Below are 21181 nucleotides of genomic sequence, written 5' to 3'. Positions count from 1 at the left end.
GACATGCTCCTTCTAGCTTCTCCATGAGGCTAGGAATGGTTTGAAGGCTGGTTCCAGGAAGTTATTATTGGCTCTTTTTGGGAGTAGGTGCCAATGCAAATTGCTGATCATTAAAGCCCCCATACTATTCTGCACTAAAGTAATCCCAGGAGTACTGATTTCAGATTGAATTGACCCATTACACACACACACACGCACGCGCGCACACACACACACACACACACACACACACAGGAGAAACTACTGTGAATCCCCCAATTCTCTATACTTATGGAAGTCTAGGTGCTTCTTTTCTATGACAACACTTATATTTTGGAACAGCTTAATGCTTGAGTGAGTTATTACCTTCTAAAAACTAATTACATTACATGACTAATGGTGATTATTGTAACAGCATTTTTATAATTTGTAATTTGTACCATGAATATTTGATTTCTGTATCTTCATTATTGGAAATTTCAAAACATTCAGGATTGCAGCAAGTATGAAATGAATAAATAATATGACTTGGCATAAAATCAATGTTCCAAACTAACATAGTTAATTGGCCATCTTGATATAAAAATAATGGATGATAGGTCCACCAGATGATGACTTTTAGCAATTCTTAAGCATTTATTTCCTACTGCCTGTTTCTTCTGCTGCCTAGTTATTCTACTTACTCTCTGTTATTGAATGAAATCTCCAACCACATTTTAACCACCTTAAATATAGTGGCATTTTGCCCCCTTAGATGAAGCAATATATGCCATCACTTACCTAGACGAGTCACAAGTTATTTTGACATGCAAAACAGAAATCCCATATTTTGCCAGTCTAGGCACAAAAACAGGTAGCAGTAACAAAATTAAATAACCTAGACTTGCTGCTTTCATGGTATCCAATATCTGTGTGACGTAGCAATCTCCTATCTATACCTCCTCTCTGCAAGGAGTATAAATCCTTCCATTCCCCACCATCCAGTCAGAGCTGAAGAATCTTCTTGGATGAGAAGCGAAATGTCTTCAAAGAAAAACAAGAAAAGTCCAGTTGCCTCTTGAAAAAGCAACTATGGGGCAATTTTGACCTGTATGACTGAGATTCTCCATAGACGGTTGTCCTTACTACAAGATTATCTTGCTTTTATTCACTCTCTGTCTGAAGATTTTGTTTTGTTTTCTCATGTGCCATGAGAACAGAACATTTGCCAGAGTATTTAAAGTTCAATGTTTAGCTGATCATGACAAATACAGCTTGTCAATTTTTCAAAAATGGAAGTGTAATACAAAAAAATGGGGAGGGGATTGTATCCTTTTCAGTCTACACTTATGTATGATAATTGATGAAAAGTTATTGAGCGATTTGATGAAAGCACTAATGTTTTGGATTGTGAGTAACTTTTTGATCTTTCTTTTTATCTTTTTCCATCCACGTCAAGAAGGTTCAAGATTGAGCATTCATCCAAGTGAACCGGCCCTCTCTTCTTTTTTTTTTGACAAAGGAGAATCACTGCTATATTGGTCAAATAGGAAGCTGTTTTATATTCTTAAAAAATTGGTGGCATAACTGATTTCTAATTGTCTGTATTATATATCATACTTCTTTTTTATCAGAGTCCTTGTACTGGAGATAGTTTACCAGAAAAAAACCCACCTTTACAACTGAATTGACTGTGGCATATAATCTACAATAATTTAGTTGTGGTTGACTAATCATACACGCTGGATTAGGAGGATAGGTTTTTCTATAGTTTTGTATCATTTCCCCTCAGAAATGTTACAATTTTAGTTCATATAATATTAACTTCAATGTGTTAGGCATTTTTTCAGGGATAAGAAAACAAGGTATAACAACTAATGAAGAAGCAACTTCTTGACCAATCTTTCTATAATAGTTACTTATAATTCGGTACTAAAATGGATTAACAGTGAACAATATATTCTTATCATTATGCTGTTAAACCTGCTATGGGTTAGATCTGTTAAGTGTCACAAAATTTTATTTTTCATGGAATTTCTGACTCCTACACAATCTCATCAGTTTCTAAGCCAATATGTAAGTTTTTGTCAGATTCTAAGCAAAACTAAATGCTCCTCTATGAATCTGTTACCTGTTTACACTGCTATTTAGTCTGCACCTTCTAATTGAAAAGTATATCAAAAACCTGCATATAGCTAATTAAATGTTGATCTAGATGACACTGTAAAAAAAAAATTGTGAAAATGAATCCAGGTATTATGACAACTGTAAAAGACAACATAAGTCTTAAATCACTTTAAATACATGTTAAGGTTTTGTAACATTTTCCTCATTTTTTGTTTGTTTAGAGCAGTGATTCTCAACCTTTCCAATGCCGCGACCCTTTAATACAGTTCTTCATGTTGTGGTGACCTCCAACCATAAAATTGATGTCTTGGTTCCTAAGACCATCAAAAATATGTGTGTTCCGATGGTCTTAGGTGACCCCTGTGAAAGGGTTGTTCTACCCCCAAAGGGATCTCGACCCACAGGTTGAGAACCACTGAGGTATACCCATTTGGTCTGGGTAGTCAGAACTGTTTATGCGCAGTGACATAAGGAATACAAAGGCAGATGTTCCTGTAATTAGAGAAAAGACAAAAATCAGGAATCAGAGTTAGTATCCTTAGCCATGTTTCTTGTTAAATTAAGAATCTACAACATAAGAAATGAAAATGAATACAAATATTGTTCTTGTTGCATCTGATTTTGCCTTAGTTTTAAAATTCTACACATAATCTGTAGGAAAATATTTTTTAAGAAATACCTGGGCCAAATTTGGCTAACCTCAGGCCACAAACTTTCATGTGGCTTTCCAATTATTTTGCACAGCCACTAAACAAGGGTCTCAGACTTCAACTATCACAAATGCCTTCTAAGGACTAGTTAATTAGCCGAAGGACTTCAACATTTTTCAAAATCTTTGAAGATCTTTCAGACATATACATGAAATCTCTAATGAGTGAAAATGAAGAATATTGCAATATGACATAACAAATTCATAAAATAATAACAATAAAATCCTTGGGAAGGACTTGATAGGTGGATTTCTATTGTTTTTACTACCAGTTCGCTTGTGCGCTCACTCGAGACTTTGCGCAAGTGCAGAAGCGCCCGGGCGGGTGGGCGGAGCCTCCTGCCACCACTACTACCGGTTCACCCAATTCGGGCCAACCCGGGAGCAACCCATCTTTGACTATATTCCAGATGGCCTTACCAGTGTGGTATAAGAGCAGTACTATCACTTACCTTGATCTTGATACTGTTGGTGCAGAGCAACCAAAATGGTGGGTGATAGGCAAGTGGGAGGGATTGAAATACCCTTGCTTTTGTAAGTGTAGTGGGTTGCCAACTGCTTGAGTTTTGATCATGTGACTTGCAGCCATAACTGAGGACCAGGTGTTAGTACCATTTATTTATTGTACCTTTGACTGGTCACTGAATGAATGGTTGTTAAGCAAGGACTAAGTAAGTTAAGGAGCTAAATTCCATAAATATAAATGGAATATATTTTTATTCCATAACATGAGAAAAAATGATATTTTACACAATCATTTGCATAACATAAATATGCAAATATGCAACCACTTGCATAACATTGATAAATTAGATGACCATCTGATTCCATGGTACATTAAATGCTTACCCTTGATCCATGCCAGTTTTATTATGGTATTTCTAAGACCATAATCATAAAAATGCATACTATGCATGTTAGGTAGAAACAGTGCTTTTTCCATTTTGTTAAACAAGATTTAAAGGACTCAGTGATAGATAGTTTCCCATTGTCACTAGTTGAGCTGTTGTAATGTTGTGGAATCCTTAGATATACATTGACATTATAGAAGACTGGGGATTCAGGTTTGCTAAAATTGCAAATCTCTTTAGATTTTGTTTTTAAATAAAGCCCCGTTCTTCAGAAAAGCTGTTCAGTGTCTGTATATGTATATAGTAAGATACATAGAGTAGCATAGAGATGAGATTAACTGACGTAATAAATGTGTTCATGTTGTTTGTTTTTCTAAATGAAAATCAAAACACATTCAAAATAAGATTACCTGAAGCTTAGATGTTCACCAAGTTTTCCAGGTTTTTCACCATGCTTCAATCACACCTCAGAAATGAAGTTCATCAAGTATTGCTAATCTTTCCTTTTGTCTAGATTTTATGCCTTCCAGGGCCTTGTAGCTTTCTGATCCAACTAGTTATTCTGAAAAATGTTTAAGCCCCATCTCTTTAAAGACTGAAAATATTGCTATCGTACACCAGAGAATTGAGATTTTTTTTATTAACAATCATTAATCCATTTTTAATTAACAATCATTAATCCATTCTCATGGATCATTATTAATGAAACCTAAAACTATAAAGAACTATAAAATGTACATCAAAATATAATTAAGTCTACAAATTTTAAATACAGTATAATGATAGGGTACACATACGTATCAACTTATGTATATTTAAAAGAAGGAAGAAAGTAAAATAACACATAATATAGTGCAATCAATATTTAAATAGTTCTTTGAATATCAGTTTAAGTTTTAGTGAGGATCCAATACTTTAATTTAGGATTCTGAATTTTCTTTTATTCATAACTGAATTTCTTTTAAACTACATTCCATAATGAGACATTTCTGTATTTTATACTTAATATATGTGCTATATGCTCTTAACCTTTTGCACAAGTTTGTTATTAGAAAACTATTTAAAAATCCTTTGAATATAATGATATCAATAAATATGAATGAAAACAAAAACAAGCAATAAAATTAATAACTTTTAAAATACATTAACATAATATAATACTGGGTTATAACATTCTTCCAATGGAGACAAAATCATCAAATATATTAATAAGAAATAGATAAGGATAAAACACTTTTTGATTCTGAACATTCATTTCATTGCAATATCCATGTGTGGATGCTTTTTGTTCAGAATTATGTCTTTATCATACAAAGCCATACAAGGAGATATATCCTAATGCATGAAACACAAGGTTAAGCATTTTAAAATTATTCTCATAATCATTGGGTTGGAAAGGACCTTGGATGCCTGGTAATATTGTGTTTTACATACAGTTAGTGGCAGGAATTGATTTTCACTAGGATAATAAGGCATTATACAGAAAGGAGAGGTTTGCTACTTCCCAAACACTTATCACTGTCTCCCTCCAAAACTTGACTTTCTCTGGTACTATGGAAGTGGGAAGCAACGTAACTAGCAGTTACTAGCAGTTTCTTTCCTCAAAACCTTATCAATGAACAGTGACCAAACTCTGCATCAGTCTTAATGAGGTAACTCTATGAATAATCTTAAGACAAACTCAACTTTGATTAGATGCATCTACACAATTTTTCTTTGCAAAACTACAAATTGCCACTGTGTTATTCAGAAGTATTTAGTAAGGATATACAAGAGTTCTTCAAAAGGTAGAATCTACTATTTGTAAATCTTCAAATCTTTTTTTTTCTGAGAAAAGACAATGCTACTTTAGGGAGTTGCAAACCTGCACAATGTTCAAACTGCCAAGTACTTTTCCACAATTAAATGTGAAATTTTCTGGCCTAAAATTTAGCCATTAGCCCTAGTAGCTTGGTTATTTCTCATTCAGATACTATCCAGATCCATTCCTGATTTCTTTCTGAACACAAAGGTTGCCAAGTTCACTCATTTATTGGGACTGATAGTGATACAGAAGTTAGTTTTGAATAGTTTGTCTTGATTGTTTCTGATGCTTAATTTGTATTTTCTGTGTGCTGCATTTTAATGTTTGCAAGCTACTTTCATTATTTAAACTAAGTGCAGAAAATAAAGCAAAATATATCCATACTCACAATTGTGCTACTACAAATAATATGACTAAGTATGACATTAGAATGGCAGTTTACCTTTCTCAAAAATAAAAAACAAATCTGGAATAAAGTTTTTCCAAAGCAAACATTTTTATCTCAGCGGCCAAACGTAGATATTGTGCTGCCCTTATTGCGTCCGCGGATAACCGCCCTGCCGCCCTGTTTCGGGTGACCCGCTCCCTTTTGTCACAGGGGGCGCGGGAGACACCCTTACAGGGTAGAGCAGAGGAGTTTGGGGAATATCTTCAGGACAAAATCGATCAGATCCGGAGCGGGTGGACCTCCGTCAGTGGACCAGACGAGCCGCCAACAGCGAGTCTTGAGAGACCATTCTGGGAGGAGTTTGACTCTGTTGCCCCCGAGGATTTGGACAGGTTGCGTGGACGGCTGCGACCCTCCACATGTTTAATGGACCCGTGCCCCTCCTGGCTGGTGCTGGCAGCCTGGGAGGTGACACGAGGCTGGCTCCTGGGCCTGGTGAACGCCTCACTGGGTGAGGGATACTTACCAACCACCTTGAAAGAGGCGGTGGTGAGACCCTTGCTCAAGAGGCCTTCGCTCGACCCAATGGAGATAGCTAATTATCGTCCAGTCTCCAACCTCCCCTTCTTGGCGAAGGTTGTTGAGAATGTGGTGGCGCAGCAATTTCCACGACACCTGGACGAATCCGACTATCTAGACCCACGCCAGTCCGGCTTCCGACCTGGGCACAGCACTGAGACGGCCTTGGTCGCGTTGGTCGATGATCTCTGGAGGGCCAGAGATAGGGGTTGTTCCTCTATCCTGGTCCTATTAGACCTCTCGGCGGCTTTTGATACCATCGACCATGGTATCCTATTGCGCCGGTTGGAGGGGATGGGAGTCGGAGGCACCGTTCTGCGGTGGTTCGGCTCCTACCTCTCCGACCGGAAGCAATGTGTGTTGACGGGGGCAGAGGTCGTCCCTGAGGCCACTCACTTGTGGGGTGCCGCAGGGGTCGGTCCTCTCGCCCCTCCTGTTCAACGCATATGTGAAGCCGCTGGGTGAGATCATCCGTGGTTTTGGGGTTGAGTACCACCTGTACGCTGATGATACCCAGCTGTACATTTCAACCCCAAACCACCCCAACGAGGCTGTCGAAGTGATGTCCCGGTGTTTGGAAGCCGTCGGGGTCTGGATGGGGGACAACAGACTCAAACTCAACCCCTCCAAGACAGAGTGGCTATGGGTACCGGCACCTCGGTTCAGCCAGCTGACTCCATCGCTGGCCATAGGGGGCGAACAACTGTCCCCTGTGGAGCGGGCGCGCAATTTGGGCGTCCTCCTTGATGCCCGGCTGTCAATGGAGGATCATGTGGCAGCCGTGGCAAGGGGGGCGTTCCGCCAGGTTCGCCTGGTGCGCCAATTGCGCCCCCTACTGGACCGGAGTGCCCTGCGCACGGTCACTCATGCGCTGGTGACGTCTCGCCTGGACTACTGCAATGCTCTCTACATGGGGCTTCCCTTGGGACGCATCCGGAGACTGCAGCTAGTTCAGAACGCAGCCGCGCGGGCTATTATGGGGAGTACACGTTACTCCCACGTAACACCTCTCCTGCGCGAGCTGCACTGGCTACCTGTGGCCTTCCGGGTGCGTTTCAAGGTATTGATCACCATCTTTAAAGTGCTCCATGGCACAGGACCTAGTTATCTGCAGGATCGCATCCTACCACACTCGTCCCTGCGACCTATCCGCTCACACAGGGAGGGGCTCCTCCTGGTGCCGTCCGCTAGGCAATGCCAGCGGGCGACACCTAGGAGTAGGTCCTTCTCTGTGATGGGCCCAACCCTCTGGAACGACCTCCCCCCTGATATTCGAACTACCACTGACCTCCGTTCCTTCCGTCAAAAGTTAAAGACTCACCTATTTCAATCAGCTGGCTTGGCACTTTCTTAGTTTTACCTCCCGGGGATTTATTTTAATTGGGTTTGGGGTTTTAATTGGGATGTTTTTAGGTATTTATTTCTCGTACAGTCTATCTCCCCCTCTAATGTATTTTAAATGTATTTTATTGTTATGTCTGTATTTTATGCACTGACTGTACACCGCCCCGAGTCCCTTTTTGGGAGAGGGGGCGGTTTAAAAATCTAAGAAATAAATAAATAAATAAAATATTACTATAATTCTTTTCAAATTCCTCTTTCTTCAATTATCTATTTGTTCAAAAGAGATTTCTGACCACTGAAATCCCATATAGTTATTTAAAAATATAATTTGGTTATCGCAATCATGTTTTATGGTGAAAAAGCAAGGTTAATGGAAAAACATAAAGTTTTACCAACTGAGTAGGTGGAAGCCTCTTAAAAATCCTGAAAACTGCACAGCTATAGCTTCCAAATGTATAAAGTATATGCTTTGCAGCTGCATATCATGGAACTGTTTGATGTCTCACTATTCATAATCACATGATCTACAGTCCTGACAAAACCAGGGAATATTTTTTGCTTCCAGTTAGCTTTGCTAGAAAAACAAACTCTTCCACTTTTCATTATGTAGACTATGGAGTTTACAGCAGAAATTGCTTAGTTAGAGACTGACTTGGTTTATGAGATAATTGTGGTTAAGCTTCATAGGCCTTTCCCCACACACAAAAGTAGAGAATGTGCAACATCAGCATCTGTAATTAGAAGGAAATATAAAAACTCTGGGATGACCTAACTTTGTTTGAAAACTAGGAGCTGGAAATTTTCTTTTGTTTCAAGCTTTGCTGCTTCCATTTTTCTACTGCTTTTAAATTCAATAATCTCCAGAGCAGGGGCCTTGAATTTACAAACTGGACAAGTACAAATCAAAGATAAGATGTATAATTCTGTTTAAATTGCTTAACGGTTTCCAAAATACGATCAATGCATATCAATATGTACATATCTTTAAGTTCTTTTGTGTGTGTGCATGTACATGTGTTATGTATTCATATTCCTCATCTCATGTAGGCTTAAGCCAGGAGTCCCCAACCTGTGGGCTGCAGCCCACTACTGGGCCACATGAGTGGCTGGTCACTGCGCTCGCCTGGGTGCACCTACACCACTTGCGCTAGTGTCATAGTGAGCGTCGTGCATGCGCTTCCAGACCCATTTGCATTGAGCGTGTGTTTATGGTCCCATTTGCGGTGCATGCACCCGGCCCCGTTCGCACGTGCACATATATGCGTAAAGGCGCCTGCCCCACACCCTTCCAGGCTGCCAACCCAGAAAGGTTGGAGAACTCTGCCTTAAGCCATCTTCATTCCTAATTTCAGTCAGATCCTGACAGCAGTGTTTTAATTCATATTTCATTGTACTGTAATTGAACACTTGATTTTGAGAACTATGTTTTATGGTGTATCATGTAACACCGATGATCAATGATAAATTTGAAGTTATTTTCCTTGGGTCATGCTGGGTTATCTTTGGGCTTGGTTTTCACAGTTCTCATATTTGCAGCCATTGCACTCAAGTGATCATGATCTGGAAACTCAGCAATTATGATGAGACAGCATCTTTCAGTCATGTGATCTCCAGTTGCAACCTTCTCTGCCAACTTCCCAGAAGCAAAATTAATGCAAATGGAAACCACATGACATCCTTGCTTAATGACCTACAGTGATTTGCTTAATGATGACAACTGGAAGTGTTTGAATTTCACTGGTAATCAAGGCAGTCATGTAATGTGCTTTGCGTTGCTTAGCATTGGAAATTCTGGTGCTTCCAGTTGCTGTCATTAAATAAGGACTATATGTAGTTTGTATTTCTTCAGATCTTGCTCAGTTCAATTAAAAGATGGGTTTAACCTTCCCCGCTTACCTTCCTATTTAATTGTTCACAGTGCTTAAATAAACACTGTGAGGAGGAATGTTTGGCATCACATATTAATTAGAATAAGAAAGAGAATGGTGTGATGAGTATTTCCACTTACACTGAACATTTTGTGCAAGCATATGGGCATCCGTGATGAACTAAATATCCCCCCCCCTTCCATTTTATTGTTTCCAATTCTCAGAGGCTCCCTGCAGTTTTCTTGGCAAGAATTAATATAAAGATCCTGCTTTTTAGTCTATAACAAATATGCCAGGAAATAATCTCTGTAGTATTTTTTGTTTGTCTAGGTTTATCTGGATCACACAATTTATATGAAGATATTTATAGTTAATGGGAGAAATTAGCCTTTCTGCACCTTTTTGAATTATTTTGACCATACATACACAACCTGCAGAAGGAAGGGGAAATTATATTCTCCATGAATTACTGGCAGAATGTTTCAATTTAAAGGAGGATTATTTGAATTCCATTTTGACAAGAGTGATTGTTTTCTAATAAAAGCAACAACATACCTGTTTTGGGATAATAGATTTCTTCAGATAGTTTTTACAATTATGTTTAGGCTGCACGCTGCAGATCTATCAATATTTAGCTTGAAGCCAGAGCTCGTATTCAGCAGGTTCTGACCAGTTCTGGAGAACCAGTAGTGGAAATTTTGAGTAGTTCAGACAACCGGTAAATACCACCTCTGACCTGCCCCGCGCCCATCTATTCTCTGTCTCCTGAGTCCCAGTTGATCGGGGTGGGATGGGGATTTTGCAGTATCCTCCCCCTGGAGTGGACAGGGAATGGAGATTTTACAGTATTTTTCTTCTGCCACGCCCACCAAGCCATGCCCACAGAACTGGTAGTAATTTTTTTTGAATCCCACCACTGCTTGAAGCAAGCATAATGTAACAAGACTTCAAAGTAAGGTTTGGGGTTTTAACTTTTAATTGAGAGAAGTCTAAAGTTGGTTAAGATGAGAGGCAGCAATATAAATGTTTTAAATGAAAATAATAATAATAAAATACATATGTATTTTTAGATGACAGTGCTTCTGCTGCCAGCAGCATGGAGGTGACAGACCGTATAGCTTCACTTGAACAACGTGTTCAGATGCAGGAAGATGACATTCAGTTGCTCAAGTCCGCTCTGGCAGATGTTGTTAGGCGTTTAAATATTACTGAGGAGCAACAGGCCATGCAGAACAGGAAAGGACCTACCAAAGGTATTAACCTCCCATTCAAATTCACCTGCATATGTTACAATGAAAATATTTTTAACCAGTTTATGATAAGATAAATGGAATTATCTGAGAATATTTCTTGCATAATATTTTTCTGAGTTGGATAGTTATCAGTTGTACAGTTTAACCTGAATATTGAATTTAATGTATATATTTTTTAAAAAATGTCTTCTAAAAGTGTACCTGGATAAATATTTTTCAAATTTCTAATCAGGTCTCAGGTTACTTTTCTGTTAAATTTGACTGAAAATCATTCTATTCATATTTCTGCTTTTTTATGAATATTAGCTAATGTTGGTCTATGTGAATATTTTTGGTTGTGTTAATGAATGCAAAGAATGTTTAAGTTAAAGTATCCCATTTTTTTCTGTATTTTTGCAATATTTTATTCCAAATATTTATATACCATGGCAGAAAACAACACCTGAACTTTTTCATTATCTTGTATATCTGATAAAACATCTAAACATGTTAACTTTTATGGAATGACATATTTTATGTATCTGGTGCTGTCCTACATTTTATTTTATAGGATTGGGAAGATTATTTGTTTCTCAAAATCTCTTTATACTTCCATATCAAAGATGGGCAATTTGACCATTTAACCAGTTTTTGCCACAGTCATGTAGCTGAAGTTTATAACAAATAACAAAACATCAGTTGTGAAATTTCCTTACCTGCAGCCCTGTATAAATTCCAATTTTCAGGGCCAGAAGTAATATGCTAAAGGCTCTGATGAGATTTTCTGAAAATCTGATAAATGAGTGAATTTCCATATTAATAAGATGCAAGTAAATATTGTTTCTACTTTCTAGAACAGGAACAACAGACACCAGGGAACAACAAGGTCAATCTGTCTAATAGGAAACGTTAGAGCCAATAATAAATTTAATATGGAATCTTGAAGAACATGTCTTGTCAATCTAATATTCATATTTTGGATAGATTTATTTCTTAATATATTGTGAAAATGTTATATATTGATAATTTAACAAGACATTCAAGAAATTTTGATTAGCAGATTTGAATTGAAGGTGAGATAGTTAACTAGACACTTAGCTTGCAAATTATTCTCAAAGATTGTACTCAGTGATTTCATATAAAAATGATGTAGAGGATTGAGTGAAAATACTAGAGATTCAGTCTTGGACTGAAAAAATACTTCAGCATTTCTTACTAATAACATAGATGGAGAAGTTATCAGATTTGCATATGATACAATGGGATGGATTCATTAAGAGTTTAGAATATTAAAAAAATGAAATGGTCTCAATAAATCAAAAAATTGTCTGAAAATAGCAAACCAACCTTAAAAATTCAGTGTTTTATTTAGAAAAAAAGAAAGAAATGCACAGATATAGAATGGCAGATTCAGTTGTGGAAAAGGATCTTCCAGTAGTAATAAATTACAAATTGAATAATATATCCAATTGCCAAGAGAACTTTCCAAATAATGGGTAGTCATCTTTCCACTTTATTTTGCAATAATTAGGTCTTTCTTCAAGTATTGTGTGCACTTCTGAACTTGTAAATTTCAGCATTTATTTGTTTGTTTCTTTATTTGTTTTCAATTCACAGCAAGACCACTAATTCAAACACTGCCTTTAAAGACTACTGTCAATAATGGAACTGTCTTACCAAAGAAATCTAGTGGTTCTCTACCTTCTCCATCAGGAACCAGGAAAGAAATTGTATCACCAGCAGCAAAAAGGTATTATCAATTTGTAACATGTTAATATGCTGCTTAACTTTAGTTTTAAAATTACTATTCTAAGTGTTTTCCTCTCTCTCAGTAATATTTTCAGTCAATGGCTTAGTACCAATCTTAACTCATTTTCTGACTGTCTTCTAAAATGTAATATAATAAACATGGTAAAATAATTAATAAGAATCATTATATTAATGAGGTGTTGTATTAGGATATTTTCAGATATTTTGTTTGTGTTTAATTCTTTCATTATCGAGTACCCTAGATAATATATTTTATAATAAAAGCCATAATAAAATTAATGATGCTAACATCAGCGGCGGAATTCACTTACCTTCCCTACCAGTTTGCAAATGTGAGTGTCCACGTGTGTGCACACGCTTCACTCGCGCGTGCAGCATCTGCGTATGCACATTGCCTTCTGCACATGCGCAGTGCTCACACATTACATTGGGGTGGGGGAGCGGAGCCTCCCACAGCTGCCACTACCAGTTCGCCAGAACTGGAGAGAACCGGCTGAATTCCACCCATAACTTTCTCATTATAATAAACTTGCCTACTTTATTCTGAGTCTTTCTTTATTTTATTTTGTAATAACAAAAGGATTGGAAATTATATTTTATTTAATCACAGTGCTTTAATTGGTAGAACTGAGGGTAGAACAAGAAGCAATTGGTGGAAACTAATCAAGGAGAGAAGCAACTTAGAACTAAGGAGAAGTTTCCTTACTGTTAGAACAATTGATCAGTGGAACTACTGGGGTCCAGAAGTTGTGAATGCTCCAACACTGGATGTTTTAAAGAAGATATTGGATAACCATTTGTCTGATGTTGTGTAGGGTTTCCTGCCTAAGCAGGGGGTTGGATTAGAAGACCTCAAAGGTCCCCTCCAACTCTGTTATTCTATTCTATTTTTTTCCTCAATGTTTTTTTTTTGTAGTTTTGTACCTATTTTTTTACTTCAAATAGTTTTACAGAAAACATTTGTACTGTATTTTATCAGATTTTGATAGGTAAAATTACAAGCCATTTTCAAACTATAGTTAAAACCCATCAACTGCTCTTTATTTTGAGAATAACATTATCACAAAGAATTTGGATTAGGTATACTTCAGTTTCTTAGGAGGAAACTGCAACTAAACTGTAAAAGAGTGATGTGCTCCTTGTTAACCGATAATAGTGGCAGGGTGAATAGATTCAGATGTGATTGCCAGTGGAATCATTTAAGAGTATGCTCAGGTGACTTCCGGGATATAGGGAGAGCCTGACACCTATTGGCCACTTTGGGGTGTGTAAGCATTCTCCCTTCTCTGGGATTCTGAACAGTTTTCCATCTCACCATGCTCTCTTCCAGTGATAACTTGTGTTTGCTAGATATGTTTTGATGTGGGTTTATGTTTACAAATTTTTCTATTTCTACTAATTGAGGAAATGGCAAACATCTATGTTGTGCAGTAACCATTATCTCATGATAGTAGTAAGTTGTGCTCATTTTTCACCCTGCCTAGGAGCTTCTAATATCTCACTGGATATTCCCAATAAATTTGTTTACTGTCACAATAATCAAGATGAAGAATTTTAATGACAGTTCCTGAGTATGCAGTTGTGCAATTGAAACAAAGAAAATTGACAGTAGTTACAGATACATTTCAGACTTCCTAGGCATGCTGTAACTTAATATAGTAATAATTTCTACATAATGTTGCCCAGTATTGCATGAAACAAGTTTGTGCAACTTGGTTCCTTTATACATGTGCACACTCGTATACAGTAGTATAAAACTAAGAATGCAGCTTCTCTGCTGTTGTGTATGTGAATGGGACAGAGAGAAAGAAAGGGGGTGGGGAGGAGACATGTTTAAGTTACTGCATCCATATCTCTCAGGATCATAATAAAGAAGAGAACATATTGGCCTGTAGCATCTCCAACATCTCCAGATTCAGCAGTGTATTCTTAGGCCTCCCTTCAAGGGATCAAAATTGTTTGGGGAGGTCTTAGATCCTTTCCTGATCGAATCTAAAGACAAACGTAAGGTTCTTCCTACTCTTACTAAAAAGCAGGATCACCAGACCACTCCTTATTATAGGAGGTAGTCCTTTTGGTCTAATGACTCCTCCTTCAATTCGACTTCTAACAATCGACCCTTCAATCAGACCTCCACAGATAGGCCCCAGGACAGGCAGTCCTTTCGGGACAGGGGTAGGCAACAATTCTCCTACCGCAGACCCAGCCGTGGTGGCGCTTCCAAAAGGCAAGTGAGCACCATAAGTCACCTCTCATAGGGGGATGCCTTTAGCTGTTCGTCTCCCAATGAGAACAGATCACGGAGGATGCCTGGGTCCTGAAGACCATCAGGGAGGGACTCTCACTGGAGTTCCTCTCACATCCCACAAGGAACTTCATAAGGTGCCCCACCCCCTCTTGCCCTCTCAAGAGGGAGCACATGATCCAGGAGATAAGCCATCTCCTGGAGATCAATGCCATAGAGCAGGTACCACCCGACCAGGAAGGGAGGGGATTCTATTCTATCCTCCTCCTGGTCCCCACGAGCTCAGGGGGGTAGAGGGCAATCTTGGACCTCAAGAACCTGAACCATCACATAGCATATAGGAGGTTCAAGTTGCAATCCCTGCAAATCATCCTTGCAGGGATTTGTCCAGGAGACCTCCTAACGTCCATCGACTTAAAGGAGGCTTATTTACACATCCCAATTCAGCCACAACACTGAAGTTTCCTGCAGTTCTTTTATGCCGGCCGACACTATCAATACAGGGCTCTGCCATTCGGCCTGTCATCAGCACCCAGGACCTTCACAAAAATTCTGTCAGTAGTCGCAGTGCACCTCAGGCGCAGTCCCATAAGGCTACAATGTTACTTGGATGACATTCTCATCCAGTCGTCGTCCAGGAATCAAGCCTTGCCAGACCTCCAGGTCACCATGAGGTCTCTCCAGAACCACGGGTTCTCCTTGAACCTGGAAAAGAGTCATCTCTCTCCGACCACCAAACTCCTCCACCTGGGAGCGGTGATAGACACCTCCAACTGCAGGGTGTTCCTCTCCCATGACAGGATAGACAGCTTGGTCTCCCTAGCCCACAAGTTTCAGGGGTTGAGGCAAGTCCCGGTGCGGATCCTCTCACAATTGCTAGGGAAGATAATTTTGTGTATCTCAGTCATTCCCTGGGCACGTCTCCATTCCCAGGAGTTGCAGTGGTTCCTCCTACCTCTTCAGAGAACCAACAGAAGCAACTCCCCCATGAAGGTCCGTCTTTCTCTGGCTGTGAAGAGGTCCCTCAGATGGTGGCAATCAGTAGCTCTTCTCAAAGGTCATCTCTTTAAGGAGCTGGCGAGAGTGGTCATCATGATGGACGCCAGCCTGGCCGGCTGGGGCGCACACATGGGACTTGCGTGACTCAGGGCAAGTGGTCTCCAGCCAAAGCGACTTGTAACATCAACTTCCTACAACTGCGGGCAGCGAGACTCGCCCTGCGTCATTTTCAACAGGACATTTTGCATCAACATGTACTCTTAATGACGGACAATATGGCCACAAAGGCGCACATAAATCGTCAGGAGCACATAGCGGAGGCAGAGGCCCTGGGCAGGTGGGCGGAGCGTTATGTCGAATCCATCCGCTGCGACCACATCTCGGGCGTGGACAATACCCAGGCGGGAGCAGGACCACCATAGACAATGCAGAGTGGCGACTGCACCCGGTCCTGTTCCGCCAGCTGTCCAGCAGATTCGGCACTCCAACAGTCAAACTGTTTGTCTCACCTGCGAGAACATGCAGCTCCAACGGTTCTTTTTCTGGTTCCACTCGGCAGGGGTGGAGGGGGCGGATGCCTTCCGCTACAGGTGGCCTCAGGAACTATTGTATGCTTTTCCCCCACTCCTGCTCCTACCACAAGTCATTCACAAAGTCATCGCGGAGAGGGCGGAGGTGCTGCTGGTGGCACCTCACTGGCCCTGGAAGTCCTGGTATGCCGATCTTGTCAGTCTGTCGGTATCCAGCCTGTGGCGAATCCCTCAGGGCCAGGTCTCCCTCAGCCAGGGGACCATTGTCCATCCGGATCCCCAGTGTCTCCAGTTGGCCATCTGGCACTTGAGGGGGACCTCCTGAGGAGGGACGGCCTGTCGGAGGAGGTGATATGTACCATCCAGGCATCCAAGCGATTGTTGACGACCAGAATTTACGATTCCACATGGTCCACCTTCACCAAGTGGTGCGATAACCTCCACCTTGATCCGGTCACAGCACCTGTTTCCCGTGTATTGGACATTCTGCAGGAGTGCCTCGACGAGGGGCTTGCCCCCAGCACCCTCCGATGCCTGGTATCTGCATTATCTACTGTTTGGTCTGGGACTCTGGCCCAGCCTCTCAGCAAGATACCTAGGGTTCGGTGCTTCCTCAAAAGCGCCTCCAACTTATGCCCTCCGGTGGTTCACCGGTACCCAACCTGGCAGTTATCAGTGGTCCTACAGGCTCTCACTTCAGCTCCCTTCGAGCCTCTGCACACTGCTTCACTTCGACACCTCACCCTAAAGACAGTTTTTCTTGTCGCAATAACATCTGCAAGGCGCATATCAGAACTGGTGGCCTTGTCGGTCCGTGAGGATGTTTGTATCATCCAACAGGATAGAGTTGTACTGCACCTAGACCCTGCCTTCATCCCAAAGATTAACACCTGGTTCCATAGGGCGCAAGAGGTAATCTTACCAAACTTTTGCCTGCGCTTCAGGCACCCGAGGGAACATGTCTGGCATACGCTAGATGTCAGACAGGCCCTGTGGAGATACATCAAAAGGACAGCAGAATGCTGCAGATCGGAGGCCCTCTTTGTGTCATCCCAGCTGGGGTCCATGGGAAAGAAAGTAACATCTTCTACCATTGGCAGGTGGCTGAGACCATGTATCACAGCTGCATATGAACACCAGTCCAGAGCAATATCTCGACACATCACCGCTCACTCTACAAGGAGCGCTGCCACCACCGCGGCCTGGGCAACCCAGGCCTCCATAGACGACATCTACAGAGTAGCTACATGGTCATCCCCATCGCCCTTTGTCAGAAACTATAAACTGGACATGTTTGCCTCGGCTGAGGCATCGTTCGGCAGGCGGGTTCTCCAGGGTGTTGTTTCCACGACCGAATCTCAGAACAGACCGTCTTCCCGCCCTAGTGACATATAACTTGGGTATGTCCCATTGCTTGGCCTTTCCATGCAGTGCACAGGAAAATGGCCATTGGCTTACCTGAAGGGTCCTTTTCTGTGCACTGCAGGAGAGTCCAACCCGGGTCTTCGGGTCCAGAGATTCGAAGCCATCAAGTCAAATCGGATTTCCTTTTACTACATCAGCGCATCTTCAAGCTTTCACTGGTTCCAGAACTCGTCAAAAATCTGGCGTTGAGGAGCACCAGGAGGCTTGGCCAAGGAAAAAGATTCCTCAGTCCTAGGGCAACCAGACTAATTTAACCCATTGCTTGGACTCTCCCACAGTGCACAGAAAAGGACCCTTCAGGTAAACCAATGGTCATTCTTTATGAAATCAGTTTTTTCATTATTTGGCAGTAGTTAAAAAAATCAGTGCAAAAGAGAAAAATTGTTGAAGTAAATTCTCATACATCCCTGAGAGTAATTTTACATTTAGAAGGGTTTAATTTTATTTCCTTTGTTTCTACACTAATATTTGCTTGAATGCTGATTAGCAAGTTAATTAACTATTGAGTTGGATGGTATGTTAATTAAGTGGGCACATAGTCAAAAATCATGCTTAAACATTATTTCACCTATGGTTCTTCATTAAAGGAAGAGTTTCAATCACAGTACAAGACAAATCTAAATTTCTTGACTTAGAAAATAAAAATCAAATGTACGAGGATAGAATGTGGGACGCTTTGTAATACTATGTGTAAAAAACATTTTGGAATAATAATTTTTTAATTGAATATGATTCCACCTCAATTATGTTCAGTTTTAGATATCACATTTCAAGAAAGAATCAGAAAAATTAAATACAAGTTCAAAAGCATGCATTGAAAATTATAAGGAGATTTACTGCATATGCTAAATCCTGTGGGGGGGGGGAAAAGGAACTGAATATGATTAGCTTTGAGAAAATAGAAGTATGGGAAGCTATGATAGTAGCCTTCTAATAACCTCATTTCAGAGCATTACAATATTATTGTTTTCTATTAGCACTATTAAAAGAACCAATTCAGCTGAAGGTGTTTCTCCTGGTGGTCGGAGGGAAAGTTACGGTGATTCCAAAGGCAATCGCAATCGAGCTGGATCCACAAGCAGTTCATCTAGTGGTAAAAAGAACAGTGACTGGTATGAAAAGCAGAATTTCTAAATTACATTTATTTGTGACTCAGCGGGTTAAAAGAAGATATTTCTTCATTGTGGTCTTTGAATTTAGGCATTGTGGAGAGCCTCCTAGAATTTCAATATTGTTTGGTAGAAGCCCTACTCCACTGCATGACTTTCGTGGAATTCCTTCAGCTTGTCTTTAACCATCATAACTAAATATGTTTATATGTGTAGATTATGATCTTAGATTAACAATTCTAAGATTAACATAAGATTAACACTATTCTAATTCTACCTTATCAACTCTTCTGAATTCTAGAGTTAGAGAGTGACTATAAGGCACTTAATGGCAAGATTCCCCCTTTTTATGGTTCAGTTAGATGTAATGGCAACTGGCCTTGATCTAGCAGGTAATCATTTGAAGGAAAAAAAATTCTATTCCTTTCAGTCCATGATGGGTTTTTTATGATAAATAAATTAAGATCCTGCTTCTTTTTCTTGTTCTGCCAAACTTTCATATTTTTAAGATAGTGTTAACTCTTCCTTATTACAACGAAGAGTGTCCTCATTATCCCTGCTATGTCTGTTTCTTGAACTGTGAACTCTAGAAAGTTCTAAACAGGTTCTACAAGGGCATGTAGCCCATGAAAATTTTCAAGTGACTATTTGAAGAACTTGCAAGTAATTAGACCAACTTGTTGTGGAGCAATTTAAAGAAGAAAAAAATGAAATGCTCATATAATGAGTATTTCAGTTATAAAATTGAAAATAGATGCAAAATGCCAGTGTTGACTGAAAATGAATCACTGTGTAGGATATAAAAGTGAATATTTATTATTTCAATAGCATTGCTTGAATGGGAGAAATTACTATAGTGCAACCAGAATTGGTCAGAAGTTTAAAATAGTCAGGGCAAGAGAATCTAAAAATATAAGCAAGTTTTAGAATGTTGAGGAAGAATCAGAGTTACAGTGATAGGGAGCATTATTGTTGTTATTTGCGAAGTTGTGTCCAACCCATTGTGACCCCATGGACAACATTCCTCCAGGACTTCCTGTCCTTTTGATACTGTCCATGGGGTTTTCATTGGAAAGATACTGGAGTGGTTGCCATTTCCTTCTCCAGTGGGTCACATTTTATCAGAGCTCTCTACTATGATCTCTCTGTCTTGGATGGGCCTGCACCGCATAGCTCATCGCTTCATTGAGTGTATCAATATCCTGGTCTTGCTGGATGTTTCAGCAGCCTTTGATATCATTGACAGTTCTACCTTTTTAGATCACCTGTGGGTTTTAGGGATAGGATATATTCTTTCACAATTATTCTGCTCCTTACTTGGTAAATAGTTTCAATCTGTGTGTTGGGGAAAGAGATGTTGGTTCAGTGGCCCCCAATGTGAATGCTTCAAGGGTCAGTCATTTCTCCCCTGCCCAAGGACAATAACAGATATTAGTTACAGACTGGGGTAGCAATGTATAACAATACAATACAATACAATAGTAGAGTTGGAAGGGACCTTGGAGGTCTTCTAGTCCAACCCCCTGCCTAGGCAGGAAACCCTACACCGTTTCAGACAAATAGCTATCCAACATCTTCTTAAAGACTTCCAGTGTTGGGGCATTCACAACTTCTGGAGGCAAGCTGTTCCACTGATTAATTGTTCTCACTGTCAGGAAATTTCTCCTCAGTTCTAAGTTGCTTCTCTCCTTGATTAGTTTCCACCCATTGCTTCTTGTTCTACCCTCAGGTGCTTTGGAGAATAGTTTGACTCCCTCTTCTTTGTGGCAATCTCTGAGATATTGGAATAATGCTATCATGTCTCCCCTAGTCCTTCTTTCTCTTAAGCTAAACATACCCAGTTCCTGCAACCGTTCTTCATATGTTTTAGTCTCCAGTCCCCTAATCATCTTTGTTGCTCTTCTCTGCACTCTTTCTAGAGTCTCCACATCTTTTTTACATCGTGGCGACCAGAACTGAATGCAGTATTCCAAGTGTGGCCTTACCAAGGCATTATAAAGTGGTATTAACACTTCACGTGATCTTGATTCTATCCCTCTGTTGATGCAGCCTAGAACTGTGTTGGCTTTTTTGGCAGCTGCTGCACACTGCTGGCTCATATTTAAATGGTTGTCCACTAGGACTCCAAGATCCCTTTCACAGTTACTACTACTGAGTAAGGTATCACCTATACTGTACCTGTGCATTCCGTTTTTGTTGCATATCTATGAAGTTATTGGTTGAAATTATAGAGAGTTTTGAGT

The 21181-nt window shown here is 40.1% G+C and overlaps 1 protein-coding gene across 3 annotated transcripts in view; it reads left to right on the top strand.

Annotated features, from left to right (window-relative positions):
* EML1 (EMAP like 1) overlaps window positions 1-21181 on the top strand; it is a 145734-nt gene that overhangs the window by 90065 nt on the left and 34488 nt on the right. For all 3 annotated transcript variants that reach the window (XM_081935782.1, XM_081935784.1, XM_081935783.1), the window contains exons 2-4: window positions 10699-10881; window positions 12478-12610; window positions 18807-18941. In XM_081935782.1, the coding sequence (XP_081791908.1) occupies window positions 10699-10881; window positions 12478-12610; window positions 18807-18941 (451 nt within the window). The remainder of the gene's footprint in view (window positions 1-10698; window positions 10882-12477; window positions 12611-18806; window positions 18942-21181) is intronic.

This window comes from Natrix helvetica (assembly GCF_964273705.1).
Source record: "Natrix helvetica genome assembly, chromosome: 1".
NCBI classification, from domain to species: domain Eukaryota; kingdom Metazoa; phylum Chordata; class Lepidosauria; order Squamata; family Natricidae; genus Natrix; species Natrix helvetica.
This window is presented reverse-complemented; position numbering and strand designations above follow the sequence as displayed.